This window comes from Rhopalosiphum maidis, chromosome 3, assembly GCF_003676215.2.
Source record: "Rhopalosiphum maidis isolate BTI-1 chromosome 3, ASM367621v3, whole genome shotgun sequence".
NCBI lineage: Eukaryota > Metazoa > Arthropoda > Insecta > Hemiptera > Aphididae > Rhopalosiphum > Rhopalosiphum maidis.
The window spans coordinates 23,440,486-23,467,849 of record NC_040879.1 but is presented as its reverse complement, the minus strand read 5'-3'; the positions used below and the strand labels follow the sequence as shown (position 1 = coordinate 23,467,849).

General features: G+C 26.6%; 1 protein-coding gene across 4 annotated transcripts in view; it reads right to left on the bottom strand.

Annotated features, from left to right (window-relative positions):
- LOC113559447 (calcium/calmodulin-dependent protein kinase type 1) overlaps nt 1–27,364 on the bottom strand; it is a 340,687-nt gene that overhangs the window by 135,394 nt on the left and 177,929 nt on the right. For all 4 annotated transcript variants that reach the window (XM_026965283.1, XM_026965284.1, XM_026965282.1 and 1 more), the window contains exon 2: nt 6,114–6,248. In XM_026965283.1, coding sequence (XP_026821084.1) covers nt 6,114–6,248 — 135 coding nt within the window. The remainder of the gene's footprint in view (nt 1–6,113; nt 6,249–27,364) is intronic.

Here is a 27,364-nt window from a genome sequence, read left to right as displayed (position 1 = left end):
ATAATTATTATACTTGGACAACTTTAAAAATTAAACAAAAAAAATGTTTTTAGATTTAATAATATTAATAAATTAAAATCATCAGATCCCTGTATTATATTAGTGTATTATTTAATCGTATTATACTAATAATAGTATACTAGTTAAAGGTAACTTTGACACTTTAAATAAAATTACTCGAAACTTTCGATTTATTTTTTATTTTTATTTTCATAATTTATTTTATATTCTTGCTTTTATTAAATTGACACAATTAAATTAAGCACTTTCAGTGAATTTTAATGTATTTATAAATATTGCGGAGCGCTATGACAAAAATAAATTATATTTATCTAAATTTGTATTAAACATAGAGAAATAGTATAAACTTCATAATTTTCATAATTTCATAATTTTTAATTCTATGTATAAGAGAGTTAATATTATTTACCTTATTGATCAATACAACAATGTCTATAATGTTATTTTTTTAGGAATATTTTCACAGTTACTAATGTTTTTCTGTTTGAGATAACTTGAATATGTTGAGGGTAAATTTCAATATGAAAAAAAATCAATGGGGATAATTTTACTGCACTTGAATATATTTACAAGTAGTAGTTTTAAATTAAATAGTATGTACAACGAAAAATCCCGACCATATCTTATTAAAGTATTACTGATACTAATAATGCTTTAAAGCTTGTTAAAAAAAGCAAATAATATGGTTTAACATTTAAAGTTAGAGTATTTCGGGGCAATGCGGATGCTTAAATGTTAATTTTTTTTAAAACTACATTTTAGCAGATAAAAATTAGTCATTATCGTTTATTTTTTGAATGTTTGCAAACCATTCTTAAAAGGTTATTAAAAAAAAAATCAAAGTATTTGAATATTTAGAATAAATGCAACCAAGTATTTAAGTTATATTTATTTTTTTTATTAATAAATTTTGATTCTTTGCATTTTTCTTTATTTTTGGCATTTTGTTTTATAAATTATCACTATTATTTATTATTATCCTGATCCCTCGATCTTTCAATACTTCATAACTACGGGTATATGTTGGCGCATCTCCAGATCTACAAGTTTCAGTCACAACCCACTCGAGTCCAAAGTTTATACTCTGCAGTGGTAGCTTTTTCGGAGATTTTCAAACATATATTATTGAAGTTTTTTTTTCAAGTATACCATCCACCACTTCAATACAGGTTCGTGCAATTAAATCTAATGACTATACCATCCCAGCCACTTTTAAAATAAATAAGGTTAGAGTCCACTCTGTTAAATTGTGTGGGTGCCATTATTTTACACCCACACACGGAGTTCGCGTATGCTACTTCCACTATACCGTTATATTCAACGAGTTTTTATAAAAAAAATAAATAAAAGATATATTAATTTGTCCAACTATATTATTATTATTATTCAATGAGGAACATTTTATTGAAAAGAAAATTAGTTTGTTTTACTTATAATGTCATCGCACACTCAAATAATGAAACCCATTGTATTTCATATTTTTGTTCCATCAAAGGGGAATGTTTTTTCGTTCCTACGTCAACTGTTATTATTTGTTAATTAATAAATGATTATTCATATTATTGATATGTACAATTATTGTATAAGATTAAATATTAAATGATCAAAGCTCGATTAGAGGATAGGGGTAAAAATGGATTGATTTGGGTTTAATCATTGCCAACGACGTTAATTTTTATTAATTCAAAAATTTTCCTTTATTTTTTTAAATTTAATAACTGTAAAATGTGTAGTCTAAAAAATTATCACTGAGTTAAAACGGTTAGGTATTATTTCAAAGTCTAAAATATGTTTAAGTAGCAATACACAATCGTTTTTGTTCTTTGTAAAACAATTTATTATTCCTCTTAAACTCATGTTACAGAAATTTACAAAATAGTTTTAACTTACAAGTAAAGAGATTCTTTTCACTTGTTTATAAAATTATAGGTATTTGTACTAATAACTTGTAATATACTTGTTTAAAAAAAAATTATGAAAAATCGTGTAAACAAAAATAAAAGGTGACGAAAAAAAGTTTTTATTTATCGTCCATTATTACTATTATAACATTATATTAAGTAATCATTAATAATAGGCGAGTGGCGTACCCGTCTCATTGTGATAGAAAATATATTATACTAGTGAGTTTCATATAGTTCGTTACATAATAACCTAATACGGTGCGTAATTCTCAGTATTATATAGTAAAGGTATGGTGTCGTGTATACGGCGATCTCGTTTAAATGAAATATAATAATTATTTAAGTAACGTACATATAGTCTCGAAACCGTTCGAAGCGAATTTATGAAATTATTTTATGCGTTATATATGTGTAAGTACGAGTAATCTGCTTTAACTACTGCCGAAGCCCATTGGCTACGAGCTAATACCCGGTCTGGCAGAAACGTCGACAAAGTCCTCCAATTAAAATCGTATTTCGATCGGAAATAGTTTATGTACACACACATATAAATATATATATATATGTCCAAATATGAATTAACTAACAACTTAACTCGTATTAATCCACTTTGATCAATGAACACTGTACACGCGGAGTAGCTTTAATTTCGTTTAACTATATATAATATATTATGTATTATACTAAAACGAACGCACTTAATGCGATTGACTCATCTCTCCCCAAGTCGGCTCAGACCACTAACCCCTCCCAGAAACGGGTTTTTCGCAAAAATAGCAAAAGAAAAATATCCAATTCTGGTACGAAAATGGCCAAATAATAAACTAATTATAAATTTGAACATGATATTATCCATTAAATTAACACTCGTTTGAAAATCAATACGGAATGCAAAATACCTATAATAATAGTTTATGGTTCAAAATTAATAATTTTAAGGATAAAATAGATTTTTGTGTTACTATTTGCCAATTATTGTTTTTTAATACGTGATATTTTGATTACAAAAATACCAACCATACGTTCATTAAAATAAAATTACCAAAAATTATTCAAATAACCATATTTGAATAAAAGTCAAATCATTTTTTATTTGTATAATTTTAAAATAATCTTTCGGATAATTTTTTATTTGAATAAAATATTATCAAAATAATTATCTGAATACAATTTTATTTAAATGACGATGATGAAATTATACACATAAAGTTAGTGACGTATTTTATATTAAATGTTTAAGTATTAAAAATACAAAATGAATTATTTTAGTATTTAAATAAAAATCTAAAAATCTAAAATTTGTTTCAATCACCTAAATTCACAAAAAAAAAAAAAAATTAAATCTGTTAGGATATCAGTCTTCCGTGTTACACAATGTATGAACATAATATGTGGGTTTTTTGTTGACGAGTACGGGGAATTCGTGAGAACAAAATATACAGCAATCTCGGCAACATTTTACTTGAGTGATTGGAACGTTAATTAATTTATCGTTAAAATAGCATAATACTGCATAAATTCATAAATAATTATATATTATAATAAATACATCATATATAAATATATATATATATATATAATATCTAACCAGAAAAATAAAAATAGAAACACATTTTATTGAATATTTGTAGTGCTGACAAAAAAGTGATATTAAATATATGCATACACTTGTTTTTTTCGATGTCTGTTAATTTTCATTTAATCTCGAGCTTCTATTTTACTTAAAAAATGCGAAGTAAGCTCCAAAATTTGTTTAAGAGATGGAAGGGGGGTGATAGAGGGCTAACATTTCGACTACATCTACTGGAAACAATCCAATCCACCAAAAGTCACGTTCAGTTTAAGTTTTTAAGTCTACCTCGCAAAACTTCAATTACCTTTAAAAATAAGTTTTCATTGTTCCATTTTTTTTTATTTTATTCATCATCATCTATATTGCGTATTGATTGTTGAAAAAGAGAGTAAAAAAAAATAATTTAAAAATAACTTTATTTTATTTGACTAAAATATTCTACTATTTGACTAAAAAATATAATTATAAGAGTTAAGTATAAGGCCTGTAGCAGCCTGTCGTATGTAGAATATCTTGACATGTAGTCTGCCATCTTCAGTCATTGTTATCTAATTAATATTTCTAAGACTATTTGTTTCGTATCAAAAATACCATACAAATTATTGTGATATCCATAGCAAGAGGTACCGTATAAGTTACATGGAACATAGTTGCAAATGAAACAATAAAAATAATCGAAATCGTATTTATTAAACGTTTCATAATTTCATATACTTATTCGCTTTTTTTTTAGAAAATTCGAAAAATTGGTATTTACTATAAATAATTTTTTATTACGTTATAAAAAAATATAGTTAAATGTAATTATAGTATATAATGGTAGGTGGTCAGAGGATGCAGTATACTAACTAAAGCTCGTTAAAAACCCATATATGCAGTATAAATATTTTGTTATAATGTTAAAATTGTTACAAAAAATATAAATTGTTCAATACAATAATAGTATTCAGTCGATTGCTAATCACTCCTATTTTTAAACTTTTTAAATAATAATATACATACGAAATATTATTTATTATACATTTTGTGTATTCATTGGTATGTGGTATTAATATTTTAGTAAAAAAAAAAAAAAACGAACCCATATAGTATAGCTTTGTAGTCGGGCCAATTATATATATATTTTTTTTTGTAATAATATGTATTTGTATATTTGTCACGTTTTAAACACAGTAATCAAAATTGATCAAATTTTTTTCTAACCGTTCAGTTGTCTATATATATATATAGGACATGTCCATGTACGATATTTAAGTCCGACATAATATTATATGAATAAACATTTATAAAGTTTGCTCACCTCTATTTTTTCTTGTAATATCGAATCAAATTTTTATTTTTGGACATTTTTAGTATACTTATTGACCATATTTTTAATTATTTAGATTTTATAATACAATTTAAGGAGAGTCCGTTCAGTGATTATAAAAATTTATTTATTTTTCTAAATCAAAATAATAACGAAAAATGTTGAGTAACTCGTATTAAAATGTATATACTATTATACTATAATGATCTTAAAAAAAGTTTTAGGAAAATGTAAAATATATGTAATACCTTAAATATTGAATCTATTATTAATATTATTATCTTACTTCTACTATTTACGAATCACATAATAATGATATATTAATATTAGTAAACAATAATTTTTAAATCTTCATAGCCTCATTATAGTTAAATAAGTAACATGAAAATCACTAAATCAAATTTCGACTTGAATACATTATACAATTTCAAATAAAAAAAAAGAAAAATGCATGTGCTTATGATAAAAGTATGTTTTTTGTTTTAAAAAAATTAATTTAATTCATTAAATGGCACTAAAAATCCAAGTACTTATAGTATATTTACAAATTCCAGGTATAAAAATTCGAATAAATACACAGTATTAATGAATAATGGATATAATATGGTCATACATGATGAATCATTCTATAACATCGCAGTGTAATTATTAATTTCTGTGATCAATCATAATATTTAGCTAGTTAATGAAATACTATAATAATTGATAATCAATTCTAGTAAGAAAGCTACAAATCATAAAACAAGATCGAAGTTATTGTGTTACTAACAACCTGTCGTCTACGGATATAATATTATAGTATGACGGAATATTGATCTGAACCTATAAATACACACAATACCTAATAATATGAAAAAAAAATATGTTTAGTCAAATATATTTTTAAAAGTCCACGCTCAACGTCGGTGTTAATTAAGTGAATTAACTTCTTACTGCTATCGCTATTACTAAAATGTCGTAGTAATTTATTACGAGTATACAAAAATGCAAATATCCAATTTCGTAAAATAACCCGTTCGCCGACTGAGCGCACGACGACGAATTATTATTGACACCCCGCTGGGCGTGCTTCACATAATAATATTAATATAACGCTGCGTTCACCTATATTATAGTAATAATATAAACAGTATACTTGATGGATTATATACCCTCTTTTTGTATCGCGACGCGCGTGCCGGATGGATGAAAAATATAAATTGAAAAAAAATAATTACGGAAGCCCTACATAATATATATATATATATGATATAATATATGAGGCGGAACACATACGTTTATTGCATATTATATTATTATAACTTACCTTCTCAATACTTTGATTTCGTTGTCCAGAGAGTCCTCTTTGCCCTTCAACGCTTTTTTGTCGATGATCTTAACGGCATACATTTCGTTTGGACGTTCCTTGCTCACAGCCAATCGGACTTCAGAAAAAGCACCCCTGTTAACATAAAACTCGTGTCATGTAATTTCAAACAATATAAACTATAAGTATAATAAGCAACAAGGCTTACAAAAAAAGGCACTTAAATATACTTTAAGCAACCAATTTGTATATATCAACTATAGATTTTATCATCCCCGTGCATTCCCACGCACAGTTTTTGCCACTCATTTGAACCGGTCAGAATGGTCGGATATATAGTATTTGACGTCATCACTTTGAAGAGGTCTATACATCAACCGATTTTGGTAAAATGCATGTGAAAGTACGAATACCTGAAAGTGTCCTAGGTTTTACCGACCGCAATAGGTTTAAAAAAAAAAAAACCATGAAAATCGCTGATTATAGAATCACCCGAAACCACAGTAGCTTTATTCGATATGTTCTATGTGTGTTGCTTATTCATTTGATTTACTTATATAAATTATTGTATCAAATTAATTTAATCTAGTTTATTTGATTTTTTTTTTTTTTATATCTTTTTATTTCGAAACCTGATCTTTTGTACACAAAACATTTCTAATAAAGTAATAACATATGACCTTCGGACAAGCCATACTCAAACTGGCAATCCCCATACGTAATATTATAGTAAAATCCGTTTGGTTAAATATTTTTAACTGAAATTTTTGAATTGTAAAACAGCTAGAAATTAAAATTAGAATTGAGATATATACATGATAAAATTAAAACAAGAACGATTGTTTCGCGGTAAACAATGGCTGTAAAAATAATGTCATATTATATTATTATTCGATTAGCTTATGCAAAACCTATATTGAGATTAAAATAATATGATACTAATATGTATTTCATCAGCTTGTGATTAATGACATCACTAAACTCTCTTTTATTGAAAGTTGTACAAATTATATTTACTTCCAACAATCTCATTTTTAAAATTCATAAAAATTAGATGTTTACAAATTACTATTATATTTATTAACAAATAACTACTAAAATTAAAGTAAATATTAATAATTCGTAACTAAAAATATAATAAAATTCAAATAGGCTGTATTGTAAGATAGGTTATTTCGGGTTAGGTTTAATTTCCATAAAAAAATTTTAAAATATTTTTAATCAATGAATGTATTATAAAAGTATTCCATAAATAAACGAAAATAGTTTTCGAATACTGAATGCGTTTAAACAAAATACAGGATATTGGTGGTGATCATTCTCTTTGTACATTTTGAATTAGGTCTAGATACATATTGTATAGTAAGACTAAACTTTTAATCAAGCCCCCCCCCCCCGAAATTTCAGACGAAAATAATTAATTAATTTGAAAATACAATTTTATATACATGCTATGAAAACCCGCTACCTAACTTATGGAAAAAAAGGACAAAGTTGCTCATTTTTTGTATAAATTTTTATGTAGTGGTACTTTTTCTTTTATAATACTGTAAGTATAATGGATAACATTCTTGTAATAAACACACTCTATCTCCAAACTTTTTCTAACGCAAAATTTAGATTTAATAACAGCTATGGAATTAGTCAAATTAACTGTGCAAAAAATACAAAGTATAAGAAATGAAGAAATATTCACTGAGATTTTCCATTGAGCTAGTAAAATTGGAGGAAAAGTAGGCGTATTTCCGACTACACCAAGAGTAGTGGGTACCTATTCAAAGACACCTTTCAAACTGTGAAATACACAATAATTGTCCAGCATTTTCATCTAATATTATATTATCTACCTATAAATTAAATGAATTAAATGGTTCTAGAAATGGATCTGTCCGAGATACACATCGCCCGTTGAATGTATTATAATTGTATATATAGATAGATAACCACTAACATCTGCGATAGACATAATATATTTTGTTTTTGTAATAATCTACACAATTAATCTAATAGTACGCACATGGACAATTATCTCCCGAATACTGACAGCGCCGCCGCAAATAATAATAATATCACTAGATATATCATAACTTCCAATATTCGCAAACTATATTTTTGAAGCAGTTTCGAACAACATCAAGTTTGAACATAAGGTTCACGCAGCCATTCGTTATTATTGCGTAATATAATAGTAATGTAATAATACTTAGGTTCATACTACGCTGTAGATTAGTTACACGAAAAATGAAAAACGCAAGATCGACGAGATATTATTTTGCCTTGTTTAATACCCGACAGGGCGTTAAGTCATATATAAATTGTATATACCTATGTTCGAAAGTAAAAATAAAAGTTTTTAACTAAATTTTGATGTTCTTGTACACTTTTTCGTCGGCGTTGTTTTGTTTTTTAGTTTTTTTTTTTTTTTAAACTTCAAATAAAGTCTTTTCGTAGTTATATCTAAACCTTTGCTACCAACCTATATTAAATTATATTACACCCCGAGGTATAACCCCAAGCGTGTATTTGCGAAACTTTTCGTTCATATTGTTTATTTATTTTTATTTTACGGCCGTTCACGATAAAATCGACCGACGAATGCCGAAGTTTTATAACGTAAAAAGCTAATTTCGACATTGTATTGTAATCATCTTTTACGGACAACATGAAACATGAAATTGATGATATTATCTAGCCTTACCTATAGGTAAGATGTTGAAGTAACGTTATTAGGAATATAATTTATTATGGGTATTGTGCACGGTCTGTTTATCTTGTAAATTTCGTTATCACTATAGAATTAATTAAATAGTTATACAAATAATATCACAATAACAGTTATACAATGGCGGCTTTAGAGTTTAATTCTGGGGGGGGGGCATAAAAATCACACAATTTTTTTAAAAATATTTTATAATATATTTATTCAAATTAGTGCCATATATTACCCACATTAATCATTAGTGAAAAATATTATATAAAATAAATATATATATATAATAATTAATAATTACATTTATTACTGCTGTTATTGATTTTTATATGACCATATTATGTTTGATTTAATAACAATTTGACTAAAACTTCCAAAAACATCCCAAAATTGGGAATTGGGATGCTATTTTAAAATTGTTCATTAAAATGAGATTAAAAACATTTACAGTTATTGATGTTTTACTTAAATTTTTATTTATATAATTATATTATGCCTAATGTTAAAAATAAAAATATATTTAATTGATTATATTACCATATAAAATTATTATATAACACAGGTAAAAACATGGCCTACAGTAGTTTAAAAAACTTTGAAATATATAAGATGCACTATATTTTTTTAGCATTTGAAGTTAGAATTATTATAAAATTTGTCAAAATTTCATATCAGTAATAGAAACTTAATTCAGTCTCCGTTCATTCCATTCACAATCGTTTTTTATTGTATACAACAATTCATTGTATATAACTTAATTAATAATCTAAATTCTAAAGTTGTAGTATAGAAAACACTTATTGAAATGAAATAAAGAATTTATAGTTAAGAAATTAATCAAATAATTAGCCGAAATAATACGTAACAATACAATGCAAATTACAAACCAGAGGTTAAATTTTTTACAATAGTAACTATTTTGGTCGTCTGCTCGCGTAAAATGGCTGTGGTAAAATGAAGCTACAAAAATTAAAACATTTAAAACGATATTAATCTGAACGTCTAAACACGACAGTCGTCAAACGGTCAAACATGTTAACAATAAGAAATCAGCCAAATTAGAAATATACCATATAGAAAATCTGAGAGTCGCTATCGGAAGACCTTTTTTATACTAAAATACTACATACTAGTGTACTACGCGAAAATATAAAAAAACGACTAACGATAATTTATCATTAAATGATATCTAGTAAACTAATATAATATTATATTATAAACTGTAATAATATAAGTGTATCATATACATATTATATTATTATTAAATTCGCCTGTTTTTTTTTGGATTTTGGGGGGGGCATTGCCCCCTAAGTCCCTCCTTCAGAGCCGCCACTGCACTTATATCCGTTTTGGTAAAAACCATACCTGATAAATCGAGCAATGCATATTATGCTTTTAAATATCCTGACAATTATTATTTAAAGATACATATTAGCCTTAGTGTTTACCTATATGATATAATATTATATGAGAACATCTGTCAGAAATTCGTAACTTTCTGTTTGCTCGGGTTTATACATTCCACATAGCTTGTAGGTAGAAAATAAACATCGGCACACGTGCATATTCTATTATATTAATATATTGTCAAAATAATACATTTTGACGCTTTTGGTTCAAATAGCAATGACACTAAAACTTTAAAGTTAAGTAAAACTAGACATACCGTATGCAATTTCCCATGTAAATAAAATAAAAACACTGTTGAAATTAAAATGTATGTTCAAAATAAAATTCTGTTAAAATATCACTTTAGTAAATCATTTATAGTTATAGTTTAAACTATTTTTTAGATTATGAGATGAGCGACGAATGTATTGATTTCGTTTTGATTTTCAACTTCAAGATTATCATTCATGACAAAAAAGTAAATCTAGTTGATATTTTTGGGGAAATAAAAAATCAGTTGTCGATATGATGAAATTATTTTATTTTATTGTAATTCATAAACAAATTACCATGAACAATCGAAATGTTCACTAAATGTTTTTATTAATCGTCTCTATAAACGGTATATTGTAACTCTTTTTGAAATTTATAGATATTTGAAATATTGGATTTTTTTTCTACGAACGTCGATAGCAAAATGTTGCTTGTTTAATAAGCTAGAAAATTGAATACGATGTTGATGATAAATTATTATTAAAGACACATAGGCGCGATTTTTTTCATAGACATTTGAAATTCAAATTTGGAAAACTATTAGACGTATAAAAAATATCAAATATAATTATTTATTTATAATTGACATTTTTAAAACATTTAGATTCATTTAAATTTATTGATTTTTAACCTATTTATATCATTCTACGGTAAGGCCGTATTGACTTAAAAGTTAAAAATAATAAATTAAATAAATTATTATTAATATAATAAATGTTATATTTTTGATAAAAATTAAATCAACCTATATCGTACTCATAAAATGACTTGAATGTAATATAAAAAAAAACAAGATATCATAAATTATATTCAGTAATAATATACTTATAAAATAGGTTGACAAATCGTCTTCGTTCACAATTGTTTTTCATATACAATTATTTATCATTGAATTCAAATTTAACACGTTTATTACACTTATTTACTCAATGACGAGGTACACTCTCGAAACCTGTAACTTAACAGCAAAGCGGTTACCTATTCTTCCTTTTTTTTTTGTTTTACTTTCTATTTGCAGTTAATTTTTAAAACAATATTATAATTTAAACGAATATTAGATATGCAATTTTCAATATTATTGTTATTTATATAAAGTATTATGGAATATAATGTATTATATTAGTTACACAAACATAATAATTATTCCGAGTGGAAAAAGAACTCTTTATCATTTTAATCCTACTTTGTTATTGTATTGTATTTTCCTATCTAATCCTGTGTACACGTTATACACGAACAGAGAAGCACTGCAGAACCTATTTCGGGTTTAAGCTCGTACGAAATAAACACAATTTAATAATTAAGATGCGTAGGTACCAAGTACCCGGTACCTATTGAACTGGCGCACGGATATGCGAGTAAACAGTTAATTATGTAAATATTTATAAACAGATTAATAATTCTAAAATATAATATTGTAATTTGTCAGTATAATGTAGTCGAAAAGGTTAAACATTTATTATGTCGAAATCGAAATTATTAGTGCTTCTTTGTAACTTATGTTTATCTATAAAATTTTCTCTCGACAAACACTACATTCAACGGTAAACGATTAACAGAAATACTTGTATAATGAATTGATGAATGGTAATGTGCGATCATTATACCTAACAATGGGAATTTTCTCTAATAAAACAACTATTTATTTTGTACCATGCCATAATATTATAATGTTACTTTTTATAGTAGAAATCCAATACAAGCTGGTCTGTTGCATAAGGAGTAATCGAGAATCCTTTTTTTTTTTATACAATTCACTCCTGTGAATCAATTTTCAAGAATACCCTCCTCACAGACCACGCTGATGAGTGATAACTTCATTGTACTCACATAAAAGCTAAATAATCGCTCCATTGATTTGATACCATACGACCACATACAAATAACTTGACGCGAAATAGCGGTATAGAATTAAATAGAACCAAATCATTACATAAGTATTATAACTTTTTCATTGTAAAATAGAAATTAACTAAAAACAAATTTTTATAGTAATTTGTATATTATAGTATTATATAATATATTATTACATATATTATATTATAATACAACTTACAAAAAAAAAAACAACAAATATTTAGGAATAATTTTCGACATACACCTCACCTGATCCTTACATTCCACTCACATCCCAGATATAGGTAAGTAAGCGAAAAACCAAATAATTGACATAAACGCTTGCTCATAATCAGCTTAACGCACCGTGTAATTAATACTAAATATTTACAGGCTTTTTATTGACAAGCCTATATAGAACCGAAGTATTGGGTTCTACCCAAAATCTAATTTAAAATTAAACCAAACATTTTAACTACAAACAAAAATATGTAACAATTAACTAGCCAATACTATACATAATACATTCCAACCACTATAATAATACACAAACTGTAAAAGATATGCCTACCCGTGTATATGGTCGCTATAGTCGCTACCACTCCTAACTCTTAAATCAGTTTATATATGCCTATATTAGCTATAAAAACTATGTCTGAAAATCTTCCTCGTAATCGGAATAAAATAAAGTAGTTTTGTGACCTATAAAAATAAAATTATACTTATGAAGGTGTCACCAATAAATGAATTCTTTACAATATAATATTATATCTAAATTATTAACAATAGAAAAAAAAATTATGATAATATAAATAAAAAAATTGCGTATATTATGCAGTTACGCTATTACAACTTGTATACATTATAAAAGTTAAATCTGCTCACGGAAATATTGTCCCTATCTGATATTTTCAATTAGTACAAATCCGAAAAGGTCTGCTTTTATAACTCCAGTGCCTATACCTACCTATCTACTTTTATATCCATAAAAGGTAAAACCCTTTAGGATTTTAAGCCGATTTGAGGTATTCAATTTTAGCCAAAATCTCTATACATTAATATACACGACTGCTGGTCGGTCAGTATAAAAATTATATACTACAACATTCACAGTGGTATTGTATTATTATCATCGATAATTGATTTGATGATAATATAGCAAAATTCTAACGTGATTAGATAGCGTAAAAAGAAAAATATACAACGATTTTATAATTTAAAAATATTTAAAAGGTTTAATAATTTATAATACATGATGTAAAAATTATGTGTTTCTTGATGAGTCAATTAAAATTAAAATAGTTTGAGCGCATTGAACTTGTATAATTTATTGTGGTCAAATAAAAGTATTTGTGAATTTAAAAATAAAATAAAAAAAAATTATAATCAATTATCGTTTAATGATTCAATTTTCAAAAAAAAAAAAAATGATTTTCAAAAATCAGAACAATAGATGTGATTTATTGTAATTTTTATCTGGTTATATAATTAATACAAACGTATACATACTAATGATTACTTCAAGCATATTATAATTTTGTATCATCATCATTTTTAAGTTTAAAATGCAATTCATATATATAAATATTCCAAATCAGAATATATTTCAGAATATTAGATTAATAATATAACATTATGTTGTCATCAAAAAATAAAACTTTAATATAGCGATGGAAAATCTGTTGTTTTGCAATGGCATACAACTATTTAAAAATAATGAGTGAAAGATACATAAATGGATCAACTTGTGTATAGTTTTTTTTTTTTTTTTTTTTTTTTTTTTTTTAATATTTCTAGCGTTCCTCAACTATAACCTTTTTAGCGACGACAGTTCGTCTGTTTTAAAATATTTATGATTTCACGTGTATAACAATATGCACTTGCGTCTTATCGATCCATCGTAACGTAATATCAATGATATCGAAGGACGCTTTTTGAAGCTATAAATATTGTTGAATAATGGAAATCGACATTCTACGCCTTTGTGTTTCTGTTGTAAATTGAATAAGTACATTACAAATGACTCGCTCCACAAAGACTTTTGCATTCCAACGCTAACAACACTTGCCACTCTTACTAACCAAAAGCTCACAAAGGGTTCAGAAACCACTCAAACCTAATCGTCAATAGCCTTGCCTTTAAACAAATTCCAGGTAACTCGTCCAGACGCCTTTAACAGACTTGTATAGAGACGTGCTCTTCCCTAAAAATTATTATTTGGGATGCCACAACTAAGCGACTTTCTCATACAAGCCTCCCGTTTCTTCATAATATTATATTTCATTATTCGACATACTGTATTTATTTTATACGGACTGTAAATTTTCATATTTTGAATAAACAAAAAAAAAAAAAAAAAAAATAACAAAAGAAATTATTTTATAATGTTAAGAATATTACATTATTTCGAAATTATTACTTTATACAATGCACAAGACGTAATACTTTTAGTGAAGAAATGATAAGGGTGGATTGGGTAAAAGATCTCAATGGTAGATACAACAATACCTACAACATACGAATTAAAATAATATCTGTGCAAACGATCGTTTATTTATTTTATTTTTTTTTTAAAGCTCGACAGAGTCCCTCCTCCTTTATTTTCCTCGAATAATAATGATATAAATAGTTAGGCAGACAAGACGATATTATAATAATCCATCCGAAATCTTTTAAGTCGCCGGCTTTTAGTTAATAACGAAATGCTATTTTTATATATAGTAATATACATCGTTATCAAGTGGGCTTCGCCGTTTTCAACGGAAGAGGCCATTCTAATACTAAATCGCCCACGTTCGTGAATTGCAGTAATTGTCCGGAAAAGCCTGCAATAACGGTAGTAATAATTACAAACATTTATATACAACTTTTGCATCTACACTGGATATAATAATAATAGTCATGATAATAATATAGTTCACTCGAATACACGCACGTATACCTATAGCACCGTACGTACCTTATCTCATAATAATAACAACATTATTATTTGTTGTGGGTTAGAGTACTGTGTATTTGTGTTTATAACATTTCGTTTTTATAAACATATAATTATTGATGATAAAGATAATATAATACAGCTTGGTTTTATATAGTATAAAGTTTATATATTAATTAATTCTGAAATTAATATGTTTAATAAATAGAAAATACATAGGTACAGGCCACAGAGTGATTTGTCAATTATGTTAAATCAAATTTTTATTTTTGTAAGTTTTATGTTTACCTACTTAAAATTCATTAATTATTTTCAAAACAATCATGCGTTTAGCAAGAATTTATAGCAAAAGTAGATGGTTTCTAATAAAAAAAAATAATAGGTTTGATTAGCATAACACCTTCCGATATGGTATGAAAAAATAATTTGAATAAATGATAAAACGAGGACGAACGTGCTTACTGAATCGTCCTATATAAAAAGCTGCATTTTGCACGTAAAAATCTAGTAGTAGATATATTTAATATAATTGAATAGGTAGCAACAAAAAATAAAATATATACCTAGGTTGGTCATTTTCAATCGTTTTAACTGTTTTAAGATATTATTGCACACATTTAAAAAATATTATTGAGACTTGGCAAATTAAAAAAAAAATATCTAGGTTATTACTTGATGTACCTAATATATTAATATGTTGTGTAAACTATTATTATGTATTATTACTTCTCTATATGGAATCGTATGTGATTTAAAACTAGATAACTTGTTTGAGCATAAGTAGTAATATACACATGAAACATGTTTACATTTACAATACAAATCAGACGTGCAACAACATAACCTACCTAAGTATATCGTTTAAATGTTTAATTTATACTGTCACGTGTCGTGTATTTATTTATTTATAAGTCTTATTGAAACCAAGCGGTTATATAAATGATTTTAATATATAAATTAACAACAAAATAGGGTAATGTAGTATTTGTAGTAAAAAACAATTGTATCAACTGCAAAAAATCGAGTGATCGACACACGTTGCAACGTTGCTCGTTCGGCTACAGAAGTAAAAATATAATATTATATACATCTAGCCGCAGTGAAAACCCACAACTGCAGTTCAACTGATAGTTGTGTTTGTAAAATGTAATTAATTTCATTGGTATAAATGATTACATTTTATCTACATCACACGAGTCTTCGTAAAACCGATAGATTTTTCTGTGCGCAATACTAATATAGTGATATCACTACTTCTATTAAAAATAAAAACAACAACAATAACATTCGATTGAAACGCCGAGGTTTATTTGGTGGACGAACCACCGAAATCCGAGCGATGATCGTTTCTATCCACATCATAATAATGATGATAAATAACGACGATATAATATATTATATTACATAAACAAATAATAGGCATAAATAGGTTGGGTGAGATTTATGCGGAATTATTAAGCAAACTCGCGATTACTCAGAGTGGCTGAAAACAAATCGTTGTGCATTTATTTTAAGACCAACTACGAAAGCGAGTCCTAAAAAAAGGACTTGGGCATTGCGACATAAATCTTTGTACCACAGAGACGTAGCCCGTAGGGTATTAAAGTCAAAAATCTCGAGTTTTTAAGCAAATAGCACGTAATATATTATGCAATACACTCCATAAAATATGTATTGTGTTTACATATACTGTGCCTTTAAATTGATAAAATTGATGAATACGTTTAATGTTGTATGGATGATTCGATCGATAGGTACCTTGATACGTATCGAAATGCGTTTTACTCAAAACGACTTGTCGAAGGGGGAATAAATAATAATAGTAAATAAATGATAACCAATTTATGAAGGCAGGTCCATTAGTATCCATTAGGTTGGAACTCTCATATTTTATGATTCCGCAGTGGTCGAGATTTACCGCGTCAGGCTTACTGAAAGTAGTCACGTATTTTATTATTACTGTTATTTTATTAAACTTTTGCTGAAGAGGAATTCGAATGTCATCAAATGATATTGCAACGGCTATACTTAAAAATGCAGTGAATAAAGTCTTAGTTGAAATACTTAATTGTGTCTAATAATTTTGATTACAATTTTATTTTTAAATTGCTTTTAAATCGGAATTTATTTTTTTCGAGTGAATTTGGCTTGCAGGCTTAGCTTAACTACGAAAATGATATTATGTTGAACTTCTGCCGAATGGCAAATGTAACAATAAATCCAATATTTCATATAGTTACAAATAAGAACGCTATACATTTAATGTCGAACAAAACTGCAAATGAAAGCTATTTAATGCTAATTATTTGATTGATTGTATCTATATTATATTTAAAAGTATCTACTGAAATTTTCACCCAAATACATTAATTCGTAAAATTAAAATACAAGTGGATAACAAAATCTATTTTGTACAATTATTTTTTTTTAATAATCTTTCTGAAAAATAAAACTAGTTGACGCAATATTTCCGTCTACATTTTAAAACGCTACCTGATGATAGCGTGAATACAATATTAATACAGCAAAGCCTCCCTTAAACTCTGCTTAAAGGACACCTCCAAATAATGGACATTTTTTTGGGGGGAACAAGATCATTTTTACTAAACAGTCTAAAGGAAACCGCTAAATAACGAACACTGTTAAGCTAGATTTTGATGATTTTCATCATAATTAGTATATTGTTTATTTTCACAAACAATTTTTTATCTCAACTGTTGTAGGAAATAGCTGTCTCATTCGGATACTGATTTTGTTTTAAATAATATTACATATAACTCTAAAGTATATTCATACATAAAAACAAAATAAATATACATATAATATTTATATTATCAGGTAATAATCAATATAACTTATATAAAACAAAATATAAATAAAAATGTATAATAATACACCAATCATGTAATAATTTGAGGAAAAAAATATTGGATCTTAAAAATGTAATATTGTGTTAAATGACTTATTGCATTTTTTCTTTATCTTAGAAGATTTATTGATTTCTAATGTTGCCATATCTTGGGTAAGGGGGAGTGAAATGATAGGGAAATTAACGCTCCCCACAATTACGCCACTGATAATAATGTACAGAGTGTTTCAAAAGTCTTCATCCGATTACAAATTTATATAGCTCGGCAATCGTTAGCCGCAGGTAAATTACCCATATACTAATCAAAAGATAACTTAAAATAAACTTGGTTATCTAATCTTTTCATTAGTATATGGGTCGTTTACTAGTGGCAAACGTTTGCCGAGCTATATAAATTTGTAATCGGATGAAGACTTTTGATACACTCTGTATATAGGCACCGCATAGTTAGTTTTCGGGTATCGTCATATAGTCTGATATGGTATTTTGGGTGAACTTGACGTCAGTATACTGTAAATTAAATAACATAACAGTGAAACCGCGATGAAGACGATGGTACCGCACCTATATATATATACAATAAATAATTGCTCGGTAAATTGAGTCCTATTCATCTCGGATCTAGGGCGTTATTTCGTATTGTTCGCGAGCAAAGGCCGTTCCAAACGAGAATAATAATAACATCTCTCCTCACTCTCTATATTTCTCTTAAACTCCGTTTCTCCTTAAGCACCACGGGTACGTTATTATAATATATTTACTCGGTTCATTTTTTTCCCACCCATCCGTTTCTCCTAATATTGTTTTCCGTAATACATATACAGGTATTTTATGATGTGCGTATTATATATAAGAATAATCGTCGTTAGCGCATTATCATTTATCGTTATTCGTTGAATGGCGTGTACCTTGGAGACGGTTTCGTCGAGTAAACTGATTGGTGGAGAGGGAGGGGGCGTGTGGACAACACTTGATAAACTTTGGCATAGGAGAGATGCGGCATCAGTGGAACGAACTGAACCTAAATTGAAAACCTTTCTTCCTCTCTCTCTTCTTCACTATCAATCTCACTCCCACTCTTTGCCACCGTTACCGCCGGAAAATGGGATGACGATCAGTTTGAGTTAACTGCCACACGAACAAACGATAAATCGCTGAGTAAAAAAAAAAAAAAAACTGTCAGAGCTGCTCCTTTTCGCAGATGAATTATACCAATTTTCGCACTTATTATCGCATTACAAAACCCGTACTAATAGTTGTACGCCATGTATGGGTCACATATAATCTAAACGGTTTTGGAAAAATAATAATATTACAATATTGTTGGATTGAGTTGATTGAACATTTATTTATCAATTAGAATTATCAAAGTTATATAAAACAAAGTTCGTAAGTAAATTACATACTTCACCGAACATGATTTGTCGTTTAGACATAATTATTTTAAATATTAAAATATTTTTTTATTTTTTAATTATTCAAAATATAAAACTTATTAAATGTATATTGTGCAAATTATAAATTAAAATTTAGTTAAATATTTTTAAAAGAATGTACTGAATAAATTAATAAATAATTTACAAACAAAAAAAGTAATTAAATTATTTATGAGGAAAATTTGAATTCTCAAATAATCCATTATTTTTAATATTGGACTGATTTGATCTACTATATAATTTTAAGGTATAAATATTGTATAATGATCAAGTAGATTTTATTTGATATTTTTACCTTAAAATTATCTAGAAGGTCAATTCACAATAATTTAATAATAACAGAGTAAAAAAAAATATTCTAAACATAAAATTAGTTGTATGAATAAGACGGAGACAAAATATACATGTTTGACGTCTTTTAAATAAAAATTATTGCAAAAATATATCCAAAATAATATTTCAACAAAAAATAATTTAATAGTTGTAATTTTGTAATGTTGAATAATTTGATAATCATTACAAGTTTGTAATATACCTTAATAATTGCCAAAAAAATATATAATTGAAAAATAATGTATGTATATTGCATAATATTATATTAAAAAGTTCAGGACTCTATTCGTCTTATCATAGAGATGGGACGGCATCGCCTACAATTGCACATTGGTTATTTTTAATCGTACGCGAAAAATTATGTAATAAATATCATCTCAATAATACACGTGAAGGTAATAGACAAAACGTACGAAATAACTGTGCTATAAACACAGCTAAATCACTAAAAATTCATATGTTTTCTTCAATGGTTCGAGTTGTAACTATAGTATTATGATTAATAATATGATATGTATTAAACAGACGGAATTGGAGAAATAGTAAGAAAAAATTTTCAAGTCGGCCTCGACGACGAAATTACACTGTTTACGAAATACCGAGAAATGCGACTGTACCTATGCATTAAAATAATATAAATAATCAACATAATACTATACACGAGACGGCGTTGATAATAATTATTTCCACAAAATACACGCGCGTAATAATCCTTCGTACCGGAAACTCGGTTCCGCCCCGGCGACGAGACACGTAAACTTTACCACCGTCGGCCCTAAGTCGTTGTTTGCGCGCTACGATATTATGAGGAAATCGGAAGTTGGCGGCCCGTAATGAAATCGCGATCGTATTATGTTATAATTTATATTATTGCGTTGGTGTGTGCCAGTATGGAAATTAAATCCCTCGAAAATTAATTTTTCAAAATGTTCAATTCAGATTGCATTTACAAGGATTAATATTTATTATTTATTTTCCAATGTCTGGTTCTATGACAATGTGGTGGTAGAAAAATTCATCTAATATGAGGTATACACTGTATACTATACAGACAGGTCAATAAATTTTAGTCAAAACATATATCCTAATTTGTACAAGTTTTGTAGATATATACAAGTAAACACTAAACAACACATTTTTGTATGGGTATCGATTGTTCGACCAAAATTGACATTATTTCAGGGAAACAAGCTTCACGAATATAATGCTGCACATCAAAAATTCTGTTGAACTATGATATTTTACTGTTAAAATACGTCAATGTAATACTATAGGATTGCAAAAATAATGAAGAAATTATAATTTCGTTGTTTTTATAAAAAAAAATTTTTAAAGTTCCAAATCATAATAATTTGTTTAAAACTGAAGTTTCTATTTCATTGCATCAAACGCCTATACTAACAAGATGGGGTAGGTACATTAATATTTGCTTCGATGTATTATTGCGAACGTACCAAACATCTTATTGCCATTCTACATAATAATAAAGCTATAAGTTTGACACCTAAAATTAAATCTTATTATGTATAGTCATATACATATGAACATAATAATTAATTTAAATTAAAAATATATAAATAAACTGGTCATGGTGTGTTCTATCATTTTGAACTAGTTTTCACGAATCTACGAATAACGTATAGAATACCTATTACATTGTATTTTTTAACTCTAATTTGTTTATCTCATTTATCATTTTTAATAATATGATATAACATGAACTTTACTCATTATAAATCCTCCTGAAAAATAGTACGTTAAACTATTTAAATTTAGAAATATAAAATTATTATATCGATCAATGTTATAAATATAAACTAATATATACTGTAAAAGTATGACAATGCGCCATTTTGTTACACGGTGTAAAAGTTTTGATTAAAAATAAAATAATCAACAAACTTTGTTCAAAAATTATCTTTTAGTATAACCGAAAAAATACGAAGACTAAATTATAATATTATTACACTATGTGGTTTGTGAATAAATTAAAACTATAGTATCGATTCGGCAAGTTCGCCGCTTTACGTGTCGTTTATTGACTTAAATCATTATTGCTTGAAAATGAGCTTTGATGCTTACTCGATAAATGAACATTAATACTATGACAAAATAATTAAACAGATAGAAATAGGGGGGGGGCGAGATTAAACAAAACGATCAATGCGTGTACTACATTATCGAGAATCGTTAATTAAGTCGTAATTCAAATAATTGAAAATTATAATGGTTATAACAAGATCGTTATAGTACCGAATGACACTATCCCGGTATTCGTGAGCGATTTCGTCAACTGATAACCGAACGGCGACGGGTGAAATAAAAAATAATAATGAGCAACAGCGATGATGATAAAATTATAATAATAGTTATTATTATTATTAGATGGTTGTACGTGAAAATCATTAGCATATTTCCAAGAGAAGTGACGGCTAGAACGCGGACGCAGTCGTTAAAAATGATTTTTTTTTTTTGTACGTGTTTTTTGCGGTCGTGTTTTAATTCGATTAGTGTCGGCCGAGCGCTCACCTAAACGCTTTCGGCGCTGAGTGCACATGTATATATATTATATTGGTACACGGCGTTATTAATTATTGTGCGCACAATTCCAAACGCAGTGGAAAAATAAAAACGTAAAAACGAGTACCTACCTACCTGCACAGGGTGATTATTGTAGAGGTTAACACTCGTCGAGTTGTAAAGTCAACGGTGTAATAAGCTCGTGTTTGACCAGATACGAGTTTTAATTTTTTGAATGCAACATTAATCATTGTCGTATTCGTAATTAATTTCTTATACGGATCGTGACAGATGCTTTGACACAAACAAAACGTATACGTACAATAATCAAAGGTCACGCGCACCATAATATTACACAGATAGGCATAAATCCTTATTATATTATGGTCGTCCAAAAATGGTGTGGACCACCTTAATACGGTAGTTCTTAAAGTTACTATTTTTGTCACACATAATTTTAAAAACTACACATTGTGAGTGTTCTGCAACTTTGTGGAGTGCATATATGCCATTATACCATTTTATTTTTTCCACACATGTATTTATAGAAATGTTTATGTTGAATTGATTCAAGAAAATAATGTATAGTTGGTTTTAGGTTTGTAAACATAAGTTTAGAAACTTTACATTCCATCTTACTATATTATGTTCTGCCCGTCCGTTAGTAATTAGTAGGTATTTAATTATAATTGTTGATATTATTTGTTTCATTTTAATATTAGCATTTGTAATAATTCAACACAAAAAAAAACTAAAACTAAATTTACCCAAAGATTTATTTTATAAATATTTTAATACCTAATACATTTGAATAAATAAATCATCTAGTGTAACATCTATATTCTATAACGGTTCTATTCAAATTTCAAAGTAAATTTTTATGAGTCGATATACATAAATAGATAAAAAAATAAAAATGTTACCAGATTCTTTTTAAATTGTATATTTAATTTATTCATAGCGTTGTATTAAATACGTTTACATAATCCAAAATATAGCATACTCACATAATGAGATTTCCTAACTTCTTTATTTATTACAATTTCAAATAGTTTTAAGTTAGTACAAAACTATACAATTTTTAAAAACATTTAAAATTGTACTATTTCTTATTCTTGGTTTATCTTATTTTTTAAATGGTAGAATATATTTTTGTTTCATATTTCTAAGTATAATATTTGTTTGAGAAATTAAATTTATAAAACCAAATCTTAAAGTGTAATAAAAAAAGTTATAAGTAGGTAAATATAAGCGGAACTGTAAACCGACATTTTGTGGGGTACCGTTGTGCCACGACTCCTTTCTGCTCATCTAATTTGTACATAATAATAATAATAATAATAATAATAATAATATATACTTAAATAACTCTATAAACTTATTACTTTGATTTTGTTTCACTCAAACGAATCGACACAATAGAACGAAATATGTTAACGCATTTTTCGGAAAATTGTTTTTTGGCCGTGAATTGCATTTCGCAATAATGAAAAGTTAAAACAATATTAGAATATGCTATAAAAACTATAATGAGCGTTTAACGTTTACGTACAAACAAAATATTAAGTAAATAATTGTTTTTTTTTTTTTTAATTTTTTTTTAATAATATAATAAATTCCCTTTGTAACTTTGCGTGATTATATTTATATGTACATTGTTAACAAAATAACTTGAATGGAAATGGTTATAAATTTAATAAATATATATATATATATATATATATGTGTATATTTTAAGCTTTCTATAACTGCTTTTCATCTGCCACTATATTTACATTATATTATGTTTATATATAGAACAATCTCTCTTTTTATGCATTAACTTTTTTAAACTATTCAAGTCTAATATTTACTGGGTATTCATATCATATTCAATTTTATAAACACCAGATTAAGCGAAATTTTCGCAAGTCCAATCTGACACGGTGAATTTATAATATAGTGATAGAATTCTGTAATAAATATTTGATCATTATTTTAATTTAATCCCTATATTTCAGTGAACAAATAGCCGAAATCCAGTAAAATCGAGTCCACTGCTTATTTAAAAAGTTCGTACTTGTAACTTGTATGTATTTAGTAAAATAATTAGATTGTACAATAAAGTTAATCCTCTTCCCAGTTGTCTTAATACAATTACGTAAGTATGAACGTATTTCTTGGAAACAGGTATAGAAGCAAAAATGATAACGAAGGATAAAGTATTGGATTAATTAATAAAATATCCTACATAATACCATTGTGTTTATAGTATATATATCTTAAATAGATTTTAAATGTTGTGAAAAAAAAATAATGAATACTTATCTACTAAAAACTAAGTATAATTTTTTTATAATTTTAAGTATATGATAGATGTGTTAAGTAGGACTGTAGAAGGAGTAGAACTTTCACGTCATTTTATACCATCCAACGTATGTATACATAAATATTGTGCAATAAGAATTAAAAAAAAAAATTATCAAGTGTTAATTTTAACGTTAATAGAAAAAAAAACACGCTTACTAAAAACATATATGGTGCCGTATTAATATATATATATCATAGACTTATGAGTTATGGCTATAGGTATATCATACATTATATAATATGATATACTATCACGTTTTTATAAGAGGTCGTATTTTTAATAAAAAAAATATGGTGATTTGAATTTATAATACATATGTATCGAGTGGTATTATAATATATTATATATAGTACCAGTCATGATACTGATTGGAAAGTTTATATTTTATTAATATTATAATTCTGTACAACACCAAATTAGCTTTAATGGGTTTAATATAATATCAGTTTAGTTTTAGGCCAAGTTTAGAATATTTTCTCAAAAGTGAGCGAATGAACTTACGCTTGGAGTTTAACAAGAGCCTTTTTGTGTGTTTCATTCATACAAGAAATTTCACTAATGTTAAACCTTATTATTGGATATCAATGTATATAAACTTATTTTGATTCTCATATAATACATTTATTATTATTATATTTTTTTTTTTGTTGACGGAAAAAAAATCATTAATAAAATGATCTGTATAATATACACAAATTACAATACAAAACTATAGTCAATATAAATTTGAAGCTATATTAAAATTAATTTTCAATAAATATAACAAAACATAATATTATATAATATATCGTATATAATTTCATAACCGTAATTAACTATGCACTAAGGTTAACTTTAATAGTATTTCCAATTGTTAGTAGTAGATTTGTAGGCGAATATCGTATCGGATTATTAATCAATAATCAATACAATTATCTCGATTTCTAGTATATAATTTATTATTAATTCAAAAATTTAATCGTTTCCAATAAATAAGGAAATCTGTAGTTATTTAATATATATATATTTTTTTTAATACTGAATTAAAGTTAATTTTCTTTTTTCTTATAACATTATAACGATTCTAATTTCAAATATAATAGTACATCGGAGACGCTAAACTTTTATTTGAAACATAAAACTGGCGAAAATGATATAATATGTAGCATATACTTATAATTTAAATACTGCAGCAGTTTCAGCATGTGATCATGTCATCGGTTTTCAGTTTTAGTAATATAACTTTTTTGTCAACGCATAAACTAATTATTACGGCCTAAACTAATTGAGTGGTTAATCTACACTAAGTATATAATGTATATTTTAATACGATCTGACCCAGAACTACTTCTGTAACAAAAATGGACTGGTATACATAACTAAACGTGTAAGTACATTCGATTTGATCACTACGGTATATCGTTATAACCGTTATTATATGTAAAATGTACATATGATTTATTTATGAATACCGTTCGAGACTATTATTATAGAATAATATTTAATACATAAGCAAAATATAATCGTGTGTTCTTACTGTGATGCTCGCAGACATGTTACTGATTAGGCACTGATACACTATACACGCCGTAGCATTCGTATGTAGATCCCATATAGATACCAAAAGAATATTTTTAACTTCAGATATTTATCTTTGACAAGTGGATTGAAATACTGTCCAATTCTGGGTGTATAGACAAGATACTATAATATACAACATCATGCTTTACATACAGTAAATAATTGCATACATTTGTCCGTATATCGGGTGATCCATTTGATATTAAACATATATTTAACTTTTCATGACGTTAATTAAAATTATTAACGTTTTTAAGAATATTTATTATTTTCTTTAATAAAGTTAACATTTTTTTAAAAAATTATATACACCTACCCTATTTTTCATGGTTGTTGTTTTTTTTATTTTTTTAAAGTTAACGTGATTTTTTAATTCTTTGTTCCTAATTTATGAAAGTTTTTTTTAGTACTTCTATAAATGAAAAAAAAAACGAATTTCGGACAAGTAACTTATGAGTTAATGGCATCTTAAGTTAAGATGAGTGGTGTGGAGTGATACAGAGCGTATCCCGCAAAATATTGGTCCGCTACTCCACTCATCCAAACTTTAAGTATTCTAATAAAGTAATAACTTTTACAAACTAATAAAGTACTTGTCCGAAATGTGATTTGTATAAAGGTCAAAATATTCCGAATGATATTCTGCTTCAGAATATATGTTTTCATTCAACACATAAAAAAATCAATGGCGATAAAAAAAGTGAAAATATAGTTTTTTTCAAAAATGTGGTTCTATAATAACTAACAACCTTAAATTATGTAAAAGAAACATTTTCAAAAAGTCAGTGTTTTCTGAAATATAATGCATGTTTTAAGTCTAATAGATTAACCTGTATAATAACGTATTTACACGTGTCATAAAATATAGAAATCCTCATACTATCGCAATGAATACAAGTAATTACATAATCATTAGGTAAAATATTTATCACGTGACACCATGATGATAGTTTTGGCTCAGATTGTAAAAATATAGAGAACGGTTAAGTCAAGTTGATAGATTTTATGACTAACAAAAATCTCAATTTATTATTTAA